We start from the raw sequence: 12,453 nt of genomic DNA, 5'->3' as shown, positions 1-12,453 counted from the left end.
TTACTCAAGAACTGTATTGGGTCAGTGAAAGATGCTGAGGGACAGGTTAGGAAGGACTCTCAGTGTATGATTATATTATACTAAATGACTAGTTTGCAACAGTCTTTATTCTTTAAGATGATGCTCAAATAAACTTGTTAATATTTAGGAAGAAGGACAACCGGTACATATTATGACCACACCACAGTACAAAGAGATGTGGGAGAAGCGCAATGCTCATCCCTTGTTTGTGTACTCATGGAGTGAGGAACTATGCCCTCAAACTGGAAGAATTTCCACATGGTTTAAAGTTTTAAATAGATGATACACAAAAATGGGTTTGATTTGTTTTGATTTATTTATTGTCACCTATATTTGTTACAAATACAGTAGAAAGTGTCATTTAGTGTCGCCACTCAGTGCAGAAAATACACGAAAACACAGAATATAAAGTCAGAAAAATAAAACAATAAAGTTCACCTTATAGTCTTATCTCAATAAAGTTAGAGGTTTCATTGGGAACAGCTCCCGCTTCCAGCTCCACTGTGGGCCGGGATCATGCTTCTCCACCACCACCACCCCAAGTCCTGCTGCTAAACCAATGGCACTGCTACAAATGCGCTTCACTGCTGGAACTAAGATTCGCCACCCTCCGGCGCCATCTCATATCCACCCAATGCCACTGCTGCCATGATTTCACACTGGGCCAATCTTGTTGATGCAGCTTCCTCCAGTGGCACAGGAGACCACACACATCATCAACACTGCCTCTGTCATCAGGCACCCAGGTCTAGCCACTGACCTGGAGCCTCCACTCAGCCTACGAGTCAGGACCAGGGGATTAAGCCTGAGACTACTCCTCACTCACCAGGAGACTCGGGCTGCGGTGAAGCCATGTCTGCCTCATCCTGGCACTGATGCCGCCACTACCAGAGACCTCCTCCTTCAACACTTACTCAGCCTCACTGCCCCCCAGGCCTCTGCTGCCATTTTCATTCATTGGGTGAGTTGATTGGCAAACCTAAAGGCAGTCCTCACCCCATGCCAGAAGCTTGAGGGTCTGCTACTGCTAATGCCACTGCGACCAGAAGAGCAGAGGGAAGTGGACGAGCCCTTGGGCAGAGTTGCCCAAGCGATGCCTCTTCGCCATGACCATCTTGAGAGTAGCGATTAATCCACTTAATGGGTCAGATGCTATTGTTTTTATTGCATTTTTCAAAAATGGTGCAACTGTTCATCAATTCCCAAATTACTTTCCTAATAGAGAACACCTTATATCTTCAAAATTTTGATGGAAACTGTGTGAGCAATTTTTGTATTTCTTGAAGCAGAACACTGACTGAAAATAGAGACTAAATGGAAACCAGAAAGATAATCAGAGAAAGGAAACTGATCTTCTCTGTTTCTAGAGAAACAAACACTGAAACTGCAAACAGAATCTTTCATTTTAAACTGAGTACCGCAATCGAGCACATTAGAAGTCATCACTTACACATAACCCAAAATGGGTTTTCAGCTCACTATTAAGCCGGTGGGTTAATTGACAAATCTAAAGGAAGTTCTCACCCGATGCCAGGATTTTCTGAGGCCAAAGGTACAGGCATCAAAGTTGAAGGCCAATTGGGCAGTCGTTCACTCATTGCAAGCCCATAGGATTTCTGAAGCCTGTATTGCTTGTCCCCAGTCTATCAAGATACCTCAGAGTAGACAGAAATTGGCCCCAAAGCTCAATTATACCTTGCTCGAGATTCTAGTCTGGTGCAACCATGAAAGCAGCAAGAGTCACTTCCCCAGTGACGACGGCAGGATGTCCTTTTAGTTTTAGAAGGCCTGAGGTAAACCCTTAGGACAGGCCTAAGCTGGTGACACATGCAGAAAAACCCAGAACCAGTGCAGGAAGTGCAAACTATCTCCTGCATATCTCAAGGATACATGGAATCCTCAACTCACCGCAAACTGACTTATAGGAAGATCACTCAGTCTAACTGTGTCAGTGCACAGGTACGTCACATGGTATGATCACCTGCAAGCCTCAGCAATACATTATAATGTGCACTGAAGGGCTAACAGCCACTTCATGCACTCAATATTCGACCTGTTCCTAAGCAATGTGCTTCCTAATCACTCAATGGGGAGTGCTGTCTCATGGCTGTGGATACCTTTAAAATGCTGGTGTAGTCATTACCAGAGACCTCAATCCTCTTGCTCAGTTTGCTGAACAAGATAGATCTAGAACAGGAGGGAGCAGGCCCAGACCAATGGAGGAGTGTGGGGTATACCATCCAAATGAAGAACAAGCCACAGAGCTTGCAGGGGAAATTGAAACACCTCCTGAGCCATTGAGGTAATAGGAATGTCTCAAAAAGCAAGTGAGGATACTTCCGTGAGAACATTGGAGGCCACCTTTAAGATCCAAGTCCTGCATAACATACAGTGGCTGGCAGGTACATGTGCAAATCTGGAATCCATAGTTGTAGCCTATGTCAGCAGTAAAGCAAGAGGGGAAATTCAAACTTAATTCAGGTACCCCTTTGTCTCAAGGAGGCAGGAAGATGCCATCAGCACCTGCAGAGAAATGGAGCTTCCCTGAGTGCTACGTCTCACAAGACTCCAGAGGTTTTGCGCCTCCCCTCCACATGTTCTCTCATTGGCTACAGTCAAGCCACCTCAAGAAAGATGCAGTGCACCTCGATTTCTGTAGCAGACTGTCATCCTGCCCAAGCCTCCAGAGGACACTCTCCAAAGTCACCAAAGTGTAGCAGTCAGTACGTTGCCTTCTCCTTCGGCATGGACATTGGGGTCACAACTCAACATCATGATAGGCAAATAAAGCAGAAGACATTTCAAGGGCAGGTGGGTGTCATGGGTGTTCAATATATATATTCAGTTTACACTTCCAGAAATATATATTCACTTGCCCTGTTGTTTCATTATGTTACTTGGTACTGATATGTTTATCTGAAATTGAAATGAGAGGAACATCTCTCCCATCAGAATGACACCTTCTTATTGCCTCACATCAGTAACATATACGCCTGAAGTTGTTCTCAAGGACCAGCAAAGCACATACCAAGCCAATGAAAGGGCTGTTGTGGCACAGTGGTAGTGTCACTATCCCTGGGCCAAGAGGCCTGGGTTCAAGTTCCAGCTATTTCAGAGGTGTTTTATAACATCCCTGAGCAGGTTGATGAGAAAATATTTAGACCATGCACTTGAGGTGTACACTCATTCTCAAGATTATTTCCAGGGACAAAAAAAAATTGCTGGAAATGCTCAGCAGGTCTCAACATCTGTGGAGAGAAATCAGAGTTAACGTTTCAAGTCCGGTGACTCTTCCTCAGAACATTCTGGTTTATGTGGTCAGGTATCTGAAAGGATGGATTTCTCGCTTGGCTGGAAGTTAATTGGGAGCAAACACTTAATTCCATGTAGTTCTGTTTTTAAGGAGGTGCTCAACATGCAGATAAGCTTCCTGACAACTGCAGCCAGAAAGGTGGTCACCCTTTAAGATCAGACAACTTCCTTTCAAAACTTTATCCTGACGTCAGGAATCTTATTTATGAACTCTCGCTCAATTGAGTTCAACCACTTCCACTGGGACAGAAATATTCTGCTGGGTTGAAAACGAACTGTAAATGCAGCAGTGGAGACTAATCTAATGCATTTGAGAGAGTTGCCCCTTAATGATGTGCTCTTCCAGGCTCTCTTCCCAGCTTTAGTTAGTCCTGAGTTTGATTGTATTGTAATGAATTATCCCTCAAAGGTTGCTGGACATTTCTGTATAGTGTATTCCTTGCTTTCTTAAGCAACATGACTGCATGGTATTCAGTTAATTTTTAACTTTTTTTGTAGAATTCATCAATTATCATTGTGAACCTGTTTCAGACTTCAATAGCTATGCAGAATGGTAGATGGATAAAAAGATAAAGTCACCAGAGCACAGGGCTGCTCTCTCATTAGAGAAAGATGACTGGTGGTGGTTTAACCACTCTTCAAGAGAGGTTCTTTATAACCTAAGCTCGTGTAGGAATTAAATCCACACTCTTGGCTTCAATCTCCATTGTAAATCAGCTGTCCAGCCAACTGAGCTAAGCTAACTTCCTTGGTAGATTGAACGGTATTGCTGTGTAGAATATTCCCGCCTTAGGCGACTGACTGTGTGGAGTTTGCACGTTCTCCCCGTGTCTGCGTGGGTTTCCTACGGGTGCTCCGGTTTCCTCCCACACTCCAAAGATGTGCAGGTCAGGTGAATTGGCCATGCTAAATTGCCCGTAGTGTTACGTAAGAGGTAGATGTAGATGTAGGGGTATGGGTGGGTTACGCTTCGGCGGGGCGGTGTGGACTTGTTGGGCCGAAGGGCCTGTTTCCACACTGTAAGTAATCTAATCTAATCTAATCTAATCTAATCTAATCTAATATGAAATCTTTTTTTTCTCAATCTCTTGCAGTTATGGAAGAACTGCATCAACCTGTGGTTTGACCTGAAAGAGTATCAACGACTTTTTTATGCAGAAGTCTTTCAGCCTTTCAAACTCAGGAGACAAGCTCAGGCAAGCTATGAAATAAAAAGTATTAAAATAATTAGCAATGCTTGGTCATCCTGATCTGGATGGAGGACTGAGGAGTTGCTTAAAGAGTGTTTTGGGGTAATAAATGGGAAAGATAAGAAAAGGCAGAAAATGTCACAAAAGTAAGATATTCTGGTTGGTTTTTATTCAGTAAATGTGGTAGGCTGCACTAGAAGCAATTTTTAAAAAATTTGGAGGCACTTATACACTTTATCCGAGGTGTTAACAAACAGGACCAAACTACATGCAGTTCAGATGCTTGTAACAAGTAACTTCAGTGCAATATTGCAAGTTTGCTACAAGCAAGAGATAAGAATTCAAATTAAACTGTTCTAGAATGTAAATCAAACATAGAAATATTCAAAAATCACTCTGCTGTTGCTGTGTTAAGTCTAAAGTTTTGTGAGAACAGTGTGTTATTGAGATAAAGGAATGCATTTTATATTAGTGTGTGGGATGTGATGAGTTATCTGCAAAAGAGTCTTTGCAGACACTGTTGCTCAGACATTTAGGTGATATGTTGTGTCCAGGGCATATGACTTTTTCTGTGTCGTGATCCTTTGCCCACCCTGAGCCTGGTGTCTATCTGTGGCTGGAGATTGGTAATGGGACCCTGCAACTGGACCTGCTTCCATCTCTGGTGACCGACTCAACATGGACCCACCTCCTCCCATCCCTCCTTCTGTAACAACTCTATCCCTTACTCCCAATTCCTCCGCCTCTGCCGTATCTACTCCCAGGAGGAGCTCTTCCAATCAAGGACATCCCAGATGGCCTCCTATTCCAAGGTTTGCAATTTCCCCTCCTAGGTGATCAACAGTACCCTCCAGCACATCTCCTTCACTTCCCACATCTCCGCCCTTGAACCCCACCCCTCCAAACACAACAACAATAGAACTTCACTGGTCCTCACCTTTCACCCACTAATCTGTGGATTGAGCGTATTATCCCCACAATTTCTGCCATCTACCATCAGACTCCACCACCAGAGATATATTTCCCTCACCACCCCTATCAGCATTCCGTAGAGACCATTCCCTCTGTGACTCCCTCATTAGGTTCATCCCACCCCCACCACCAACCTACCCTCCACTCCTGGAACCTTCACTGGCCACCACAAGAGATATAAAACCTGTGACCACACCTCCCCCTTCACCTCTATCCAATGCTCCAAAAGATCCTTCCACATCTAGCAGTGATTTTCCTGCACATCTAAACACCTCATCTACTGTGTCTGTTTCTCTCAATGTGGTCTCCTCTACGTTGGGGAGACAGGATGCCAACTTGTGGTGTGTTTCAGGGAACGTCTCTGGGACACACACACACACCAAACAATCCCACCGGCCTGTAGCCAACCACTTTAACAACCTCTCCCAATCCACGAAGGACATGCTAGTCCTGGGTCGCCTCTACTGCCAAATCCAAATCACCCGACACAAGGGGTGTTCTTCCACCTTGGGATTCTCCAATCACACAGCATCAATGTCGACTTCACCAGTTTCCTCATCTCCCCTCCCCCCACCTCATCCCAGATCCAATCCTTGAAATCGGCACTGCCCTTTTGAACTGTCCTATTTGTCCATCTTCCTTCCCACCTATCCTCTCCATCCTCCCCTTCAACCTATCACCATTGCACCCCCCCCGCACTTTCCCTTACCTATCGCCTTCTCAGCTACTTCACTCCCAATCCCAACCCACCCTCCTATTTATTTGTCATGAATTTGGACTTCTCAGTGCAGTTTTCCGGCTTATCACTGCCTCTGCTGTGTGTGTGTGTGTGTGTGTGTGTTTAATTCTCTAATTATTAAGCTGAGGAAGCAAGGAACATGCAGTTGAAGATCAGACAAATAGCGCAAAATATTCAATAGGTTGTGTGGTCCATCCCTGCTTCCATTTCTTATATTCTTAGGTTCTCTTGGGACTGTATGTTAAAATCCAGAAAGCAAGTTGGTGAAGTAAACATAAGCTGATGAAGAGTTATCTAGACTTAAAACGTTAGCTTTCTATCTCTCTGTGAATGCTGCCTGACCCTCTGTGATCTCCAGCATTTTATGTCGTCTGTAATGTATCTGATTTACCTTGTCTCTGTCAAGTTTGAAAAGCTCAACTATTTCTGCCTCGCTTGTGCCAAATTTTAAGTTTATTTCCAACTTTTCTGCCACTGCTTTTAAATATAACTTTATTAACGACTGGAAGACATTTAAAGTCGATCCTTTGTGGAAAGCTTTCGCAATCAACGCTGACATTTTAAACTTTTGTATGAATACGTGAAAAGTCATTGCTTTCTTCATGCATGCAATTTATACTCTACATTACAGAAATCTGTGGGTCCCTTTTGTTTTTAACACACATCATACTCTCCACAAAATTAAACCTTTTATGGCAAACTGCCTTCGGCTGTTCCCAGATTACAATCAGTTACTTCTATTTTAATTTCCCAGGGGTTAATTTCTAATCTAGTTCTTTCATGGTGAAGGATGTTTTTGCTAAAGCAAGTCACACCTTCCAGTCTCCGTTAAATCCTCACAAACTCAGTCATTTCAATCTGAGTTTAAGTTCCACCCACTTTTTTATGTTGTGTGCAATGGAGTCAGTATTTTCTCTTGTTCAGATGTGATAGTTAGCTGCCTCTAATACCTATACTGTGACACTCAGATAACTGCAGACTACAAAGAAAAACTGTCTTTCTGTGATAAGAGAAAATTACTGCAGATGCAGGAATCAGAACTAAAAACAAGAAATGCTGGAGATCACAGCAGGAGAGAAAGCAAACTAACATTTTTGAGTCTAGATGACTTTTCATCAGAGCTGAAGTGAAGTGTGGAGGGGGCAGCATCTGACCTACCATCTATGCTTCCTCCCTTGCCCTTTCCCATCACTCACATTTCACCCACCAGCCTCCGCATTCAAAGGATCATTCTCTGCCATTTCAGACAACTCCATCAGAATACCACCACCAAACACATCTTCCCCTCACTCCACTTGTTCTTTCCCGGGCACACTAGTCCATTCCTCGATTACCAACAGCAACCCCATGTCCGTGCACCTTCCCATGTAACCGCAGAAGTTGCTACACCTGTCCCTTCACCTCCAAGGGCCTAAACAGGCATTGTGAAGCAGCAGTGTGGTGCTGGAAAAGCATAGCAGGTCAGGCAGCATCTGAGGAGCAAGAAAATCTACATTTTGGGCAAAAGCCCTCCTGAATGAAGGGCTTTTGCCCGAAGCATAGTTTTCCCTGCTCCTCGCATGCTGCCTGCCCTGCTGTGCTTTGCCAGCATCACACTCTCAACTCGAATCTCCAGCATCTGCAGTCCTTACTGTCACCATTGTAAAGCAGCATTTCACATGTACCTCCTCCAATCTTCTGTATTATATTTGCTGCACCAAATGTGGCTTACTGTACTTTGAAGAAACCAAATGCAGACCAAATGCTTTGTGGAACACATTCGATCTTTGTGCAAGCATGACCCCAACCTTCCTGTAGCCAGCCATTTTAACACAGTGTCCTGCTTGCAAGTCCAATTGTATTGCCTGGGCATGCTACAGTGCTTCAGTGAATCTCAGCACCAACTGGAGGATCAACTTCTCATCTTCAAACTACACACTTTACCACCTTCTAGACTTAATATTGAGTTGAGCATCTTCAAACTATGAACCCATTCCTTCCCTTTCTTTTAGCGTTGCTTGTTACACTCTCTATCACCCTCTCTTCTCCCCCTTCCCCCTACCAAAGATGGACTGTCAGTTCTTTTCAGTCTGGCAGTTAGATACATCATTATTCTACCATTCTCACATTCCAATCACTTAATGCAAACTAGGTCAAAAATCTCAACTAATCAACATCATGGTCAAGATTAAGGTGGTGCTGGAAAAGCACAACAGGTCAGGCAGCACCTGCAGTACCCACTTCCGCCTAATCAACATCATACCCCTGCCCCATGCCCCATTATTGCATAAATGCTGTCACCTCCATACTTCACGTCAGCTCTGATGAAAAGTCATCTCGACTCAAACCGTTACCTTGCTCTCTCTCCATGGATGTTCCTGACCTGCTGTGATCTCCAGCACTTTTTTGTTTTAAGTTCCTGTGGTAAGGATTTGCAAGGAAACCTGTCATCTGATCTCACAAATGGTTTCTTCTGCCTTCGTCATGGCAGCGTGAAACACATTTTATATCGATAAAAATGTAATTAGCTATCTTTGCTCCCAACTGCCTTTCATCTTAGAATAAATAAAAGGTTGTCGCACTACTGTTTATAATCCCAATACCAACAACACCTTTATGGGACTTGGAAGACTTGGTCGATTTATTGTAGACTCAGAGACAACATCCATTGTCTACAAGCGTGATTTTTTTGGACTTTGAATGATCAATCATCTATTCGTTGAACAGGTCATGTGCACCCCCCTTCAGTTGTCCTAAATATAAAGCTACAGTTCCAAAGTCTGAAAGATTTATGAACCTCACAACTGTAATAAATAAATACCGAAAACTCTTAGTAATCCTGATTTTCCACACTGACTACACTTGCCCATCGAAAGTGTGAACTGACACCTGAAGCAAAGGCAGCTGGAGATACATATATCAACCCCACAGGGCACAGGAAGTATTCTGAAGTTTCTACATGCCCAAGGATGGCAAGCACCAGGTCATGGTTGCTTTAACAGATGTGACCTACTTGGCTTTAATCTTGAATAGACTTCTTGTTAGCTTTATTTCCATGTAGCAGATTGTTGAAACAGAAATGCTGTTTTATCATGACTTTCATAAAACCTACCATATCTCACAACAAATTCGTGAAATTAAGATTGTTGCACTCTGTATTGTCTAAGCAGAGGGTGAACAGCTGTCAATCCAGATTAGATAGCGCAGAAATTTCTTTAGTTACTGACCTGCCTTTTTTATGACTAACTCTGTAATCCAGGAATTGGATTGCAGGAATTTAGAATACCAGAATCGTTACAGTGCATTAGGAGGCCATTCAGCCTCTTACATTTGAAAAGCACTTTTCAAAAACTGTTCATAAACTGACCTTTTCACAATTTGTCCACTTGTTTCAGTTCATTTTTGCTAAATACATTGTTGACAAATCTCCAGAAGATGTGGAAATTGGTGTAGAAAACAAGAAAATAATCTATCAAGAGCTGGAGCCACCTTTCGAAGAACTGTTCGATGATGTGGAGGTTTATGTTCTCATCTTGCTACTGGTACCTTGGATGCACATGATTGAAATGGACATGTCGAAATTCAGAAAGGTACGGTTGGTATATCCAAATACCTCTTTTTCAATGAGCTTCAAAATAGACCATTTAATATTTTTATGATGATACTACGGCTTTAAGAGGTGTATTTTGTCCTGGCTTTTCTGAAGAGAGGTTTTGAGGCATAGGTATTGAGCTGTTTCTTCTAAGGCAAGAAAGTAAGCAGCTTGTGAGGCCTTGTATTATTTTAAAAATTAGAGCAATAGAAGCATGAATGGGTGGAGTCAGGCTGCCACAGATCATGAGTTTTAGTTTAACTTTCAGTAGTTGTTTGATTTTTGAAATTGGCTGTGAAAGCTATCTCTCTCTCTCTCTCTCTCTCTCTCTCAACTACAACTAAAGGTTTGGTGTGATGATACTGTGGCTTTAAGAGATGTATATGTGCTCCACCTGTTCTTATTTACTCTCAACCACTTGAGCAAACATAGTTTCTGGTCATTGAACTTCAACTTCCTTATCTTTATTCCTTGTTTTCTACTCCTGTTTCAACCTATGGCTATGTGACCTTGTTATCATCCATTCAGGAAAAGGCCCAAAATATACTTCATGTAACACCTCAGTTGCCTGGTTTTCCACTGGCTTTTCAACCACAGTAGGCATCATGCTCACCAGTGATCCAGCAGTATCATTACCAAGGATAAACTATCTTTCTGAGAATTTCTCTGTTACTCCTAGCACCACTTCACCATTTTTCACTGGACTCTCCAACCGCACTTCATATAATGGAACACTGTTCTTCTCACCATGAATTCCACATATCACCACTTTTTCTGGCAATATTCCTTCTGAGTTACAGAACTCCTCATATCTCACAATCAAAGATTGACTTACTCCCGTATCTCTTACAATCTTGATTTCATTTCATACTCCTCCTGGCATACATGAGTAAACCTTACGCATGCAAGAAAATTCTTTGAAGATATTTGGCACTGTCTTCTCAACCTCATTCTTTTATAGCTTTCCTTTACCACTTCAGAAAAGCTCACTGGCTTTTGTTGTTTTCATACATCAGTTTCCCAGTACTTTTTAAAACTAACAACACTGCGACTTCATGTGGCTTACTTTATTACAGTGAAAACACCTGAGCTTTTTTACTGCTCTTTTCCCCTCTTGAGCTTCCTTTTTACCCTTTGGTAAACTATCTTTGTTATCTTCAATGCAATCTCCTTTTTCCTAACCAATTGAGTATTTTTCTTTTCTCCAATTTCTAATGTTGAAAGCCAAACTTTGATTTATGAACCAACTCTTAATCATCTGCCATTTCCACTACTAACTTTATAGTCCTAACATTTTTTTCTTTAATGGGATGAGGATGTCACAGGCTAGATGAGATGGCAGTTAAGAATCAATCACATTGCTGTGGTTCTGGAGTCACATGTAGGCTAGACCAGGTAAGGATGGCAATTTCCTTTCCTAAAGGACATTAGTGAACCAGGTGAACACTAATGTTTTTCCTACAATTGACAATGGAATTATGGTCACAATCAGATTCTTATTTCCAGATTTTTATTGAATTCAAATTCCGTCATCTGCCCTGGTGAGATTTGAACCCAGGTGCCCAGAATATTACTGGGGTCTCTGGATTAATAGATAAGCCAACAAGAGGTGAGGCCATACTGGATTTGGTTCTGGGTAACGAACCAGGCCAGGTATTAGAACTAGAGGTAGGTGAGCACTTTGGGGACAGTGACCACAATTCGGTGATTTTTACTCTAGTGATGGAGAGGGATAAGTGTGTACTACAGGGCAAGAGTTATAGCTGGGGGCAGGGAAATTATGATGCGTTGAGGCATGACTTAGGATGTGTGGATTGGAAAAGTAGATTCCAAGGCAAGAGCGTAATTGATATGTGGAACTTGTTCAAGGAGCAACTATTGAGTGTCCTTGATAAGTACGTACCTATCAGGCAGGGAGGAAAGGGTCGAGTGAGGGAGCCGTGGTTTAATAAGGAGTTGGAATCCCTTGTTAAATGGAAGAGGGCGGCCTTTGTAAAGATGAGGCGTGAAGGTTCAATAGGGGCGATTGAGAGTTATAAGGTAGCCCGGAAGGACCTGAAGAGAGAGCTAAGAGCAGCAAGGAGGGGACATGAAAGGTCCTTAGTTGGTAGGATTAGGGAAAACCCTAAGGCTTTCTATAGGTATGTTAGGAATAAAAGAATGACTAGGGAAGGAATAGGTCCAATCAAGGATAGTAATGGGAAGTTGCGTGTGGAGGCTGAAGAGATTGGGGAGGCACTGAATGAATACTTTTCGTCAGTATTCACTCAGGAACAGGACATTGTTGTCGATATGAATACTGAGGCACGAATAAGTAGAATGGATGGCTTTGAGATATGTAGAGAAGAGGTGTTGGAAATTCTGGCAAGGGTGAAAATAGATAAGTCCCCTGGGCCTAATGGCATTTATCCTAGGATTCTCTGGGAAGCAAGGGAGGAGATTGCAGAGCCATTGGCCTTGATTTTTGTATCCTCTTTGTCTACAGGAGTAGTGCCAGAGGACTGGAGGCTAGCAAACGTGGTTCCCTTGTTCAAGAAGGGGAATAGGGATAATCCTAGTAACTATAGGCCAGTGAGTCTCACTTCTGTTGTGGGCAAAGTCTTAGAGAGAATTGTAAGGGATAGGATTTATGCACATCTGGATAAGAA

General features: G+C 42.8%; 1 protein-coding gene across 1 annotated transcript in view; it reads left to right on the top strand.

Moving 5' to 3' along the window:
* Positions 1–12,453, top strand: part of LOC140476809 (regulator of G-protein signaling 22-like) — a 133,677-nt gene that overhangs the window by 77,539 nt on the left and 43,685 nt on the right. Inside the window, exons 10-11 of the mRNA XM_072569602.1 lie at positions 4,428–4,529; positions 9,609–9,803. Of these exons, the coding sequence (XP_072425703.1) occupies positions 4,428–4,529; positions 9,609–9,803 (297 nt within the window). The remainder of the gene's footprint in view (positions 1–4,427; positions 4,530–9,608; positions 9,804–12,453) is intronic.

The sequence above is a fragment of the Chiloscyllium punctatum genome, chromosome 5, assembly GCF_047496795.1.
Source record: "Chiloscyllium punctatum isolate Juve2018m chromosome 5, sChiPun1.3, whole genome shotgun sequence".
Lineage (NCBI taxonomy): Eukaryota > Metazoa > Chordata > Chondrichthyes > Orectolobiformes > Hemiscylliidae > Chiloscyllium > Chiloscyllium punctatum.
This window is presented reverse-complemented; position numbering and strand designations above follow the sequence as displayed.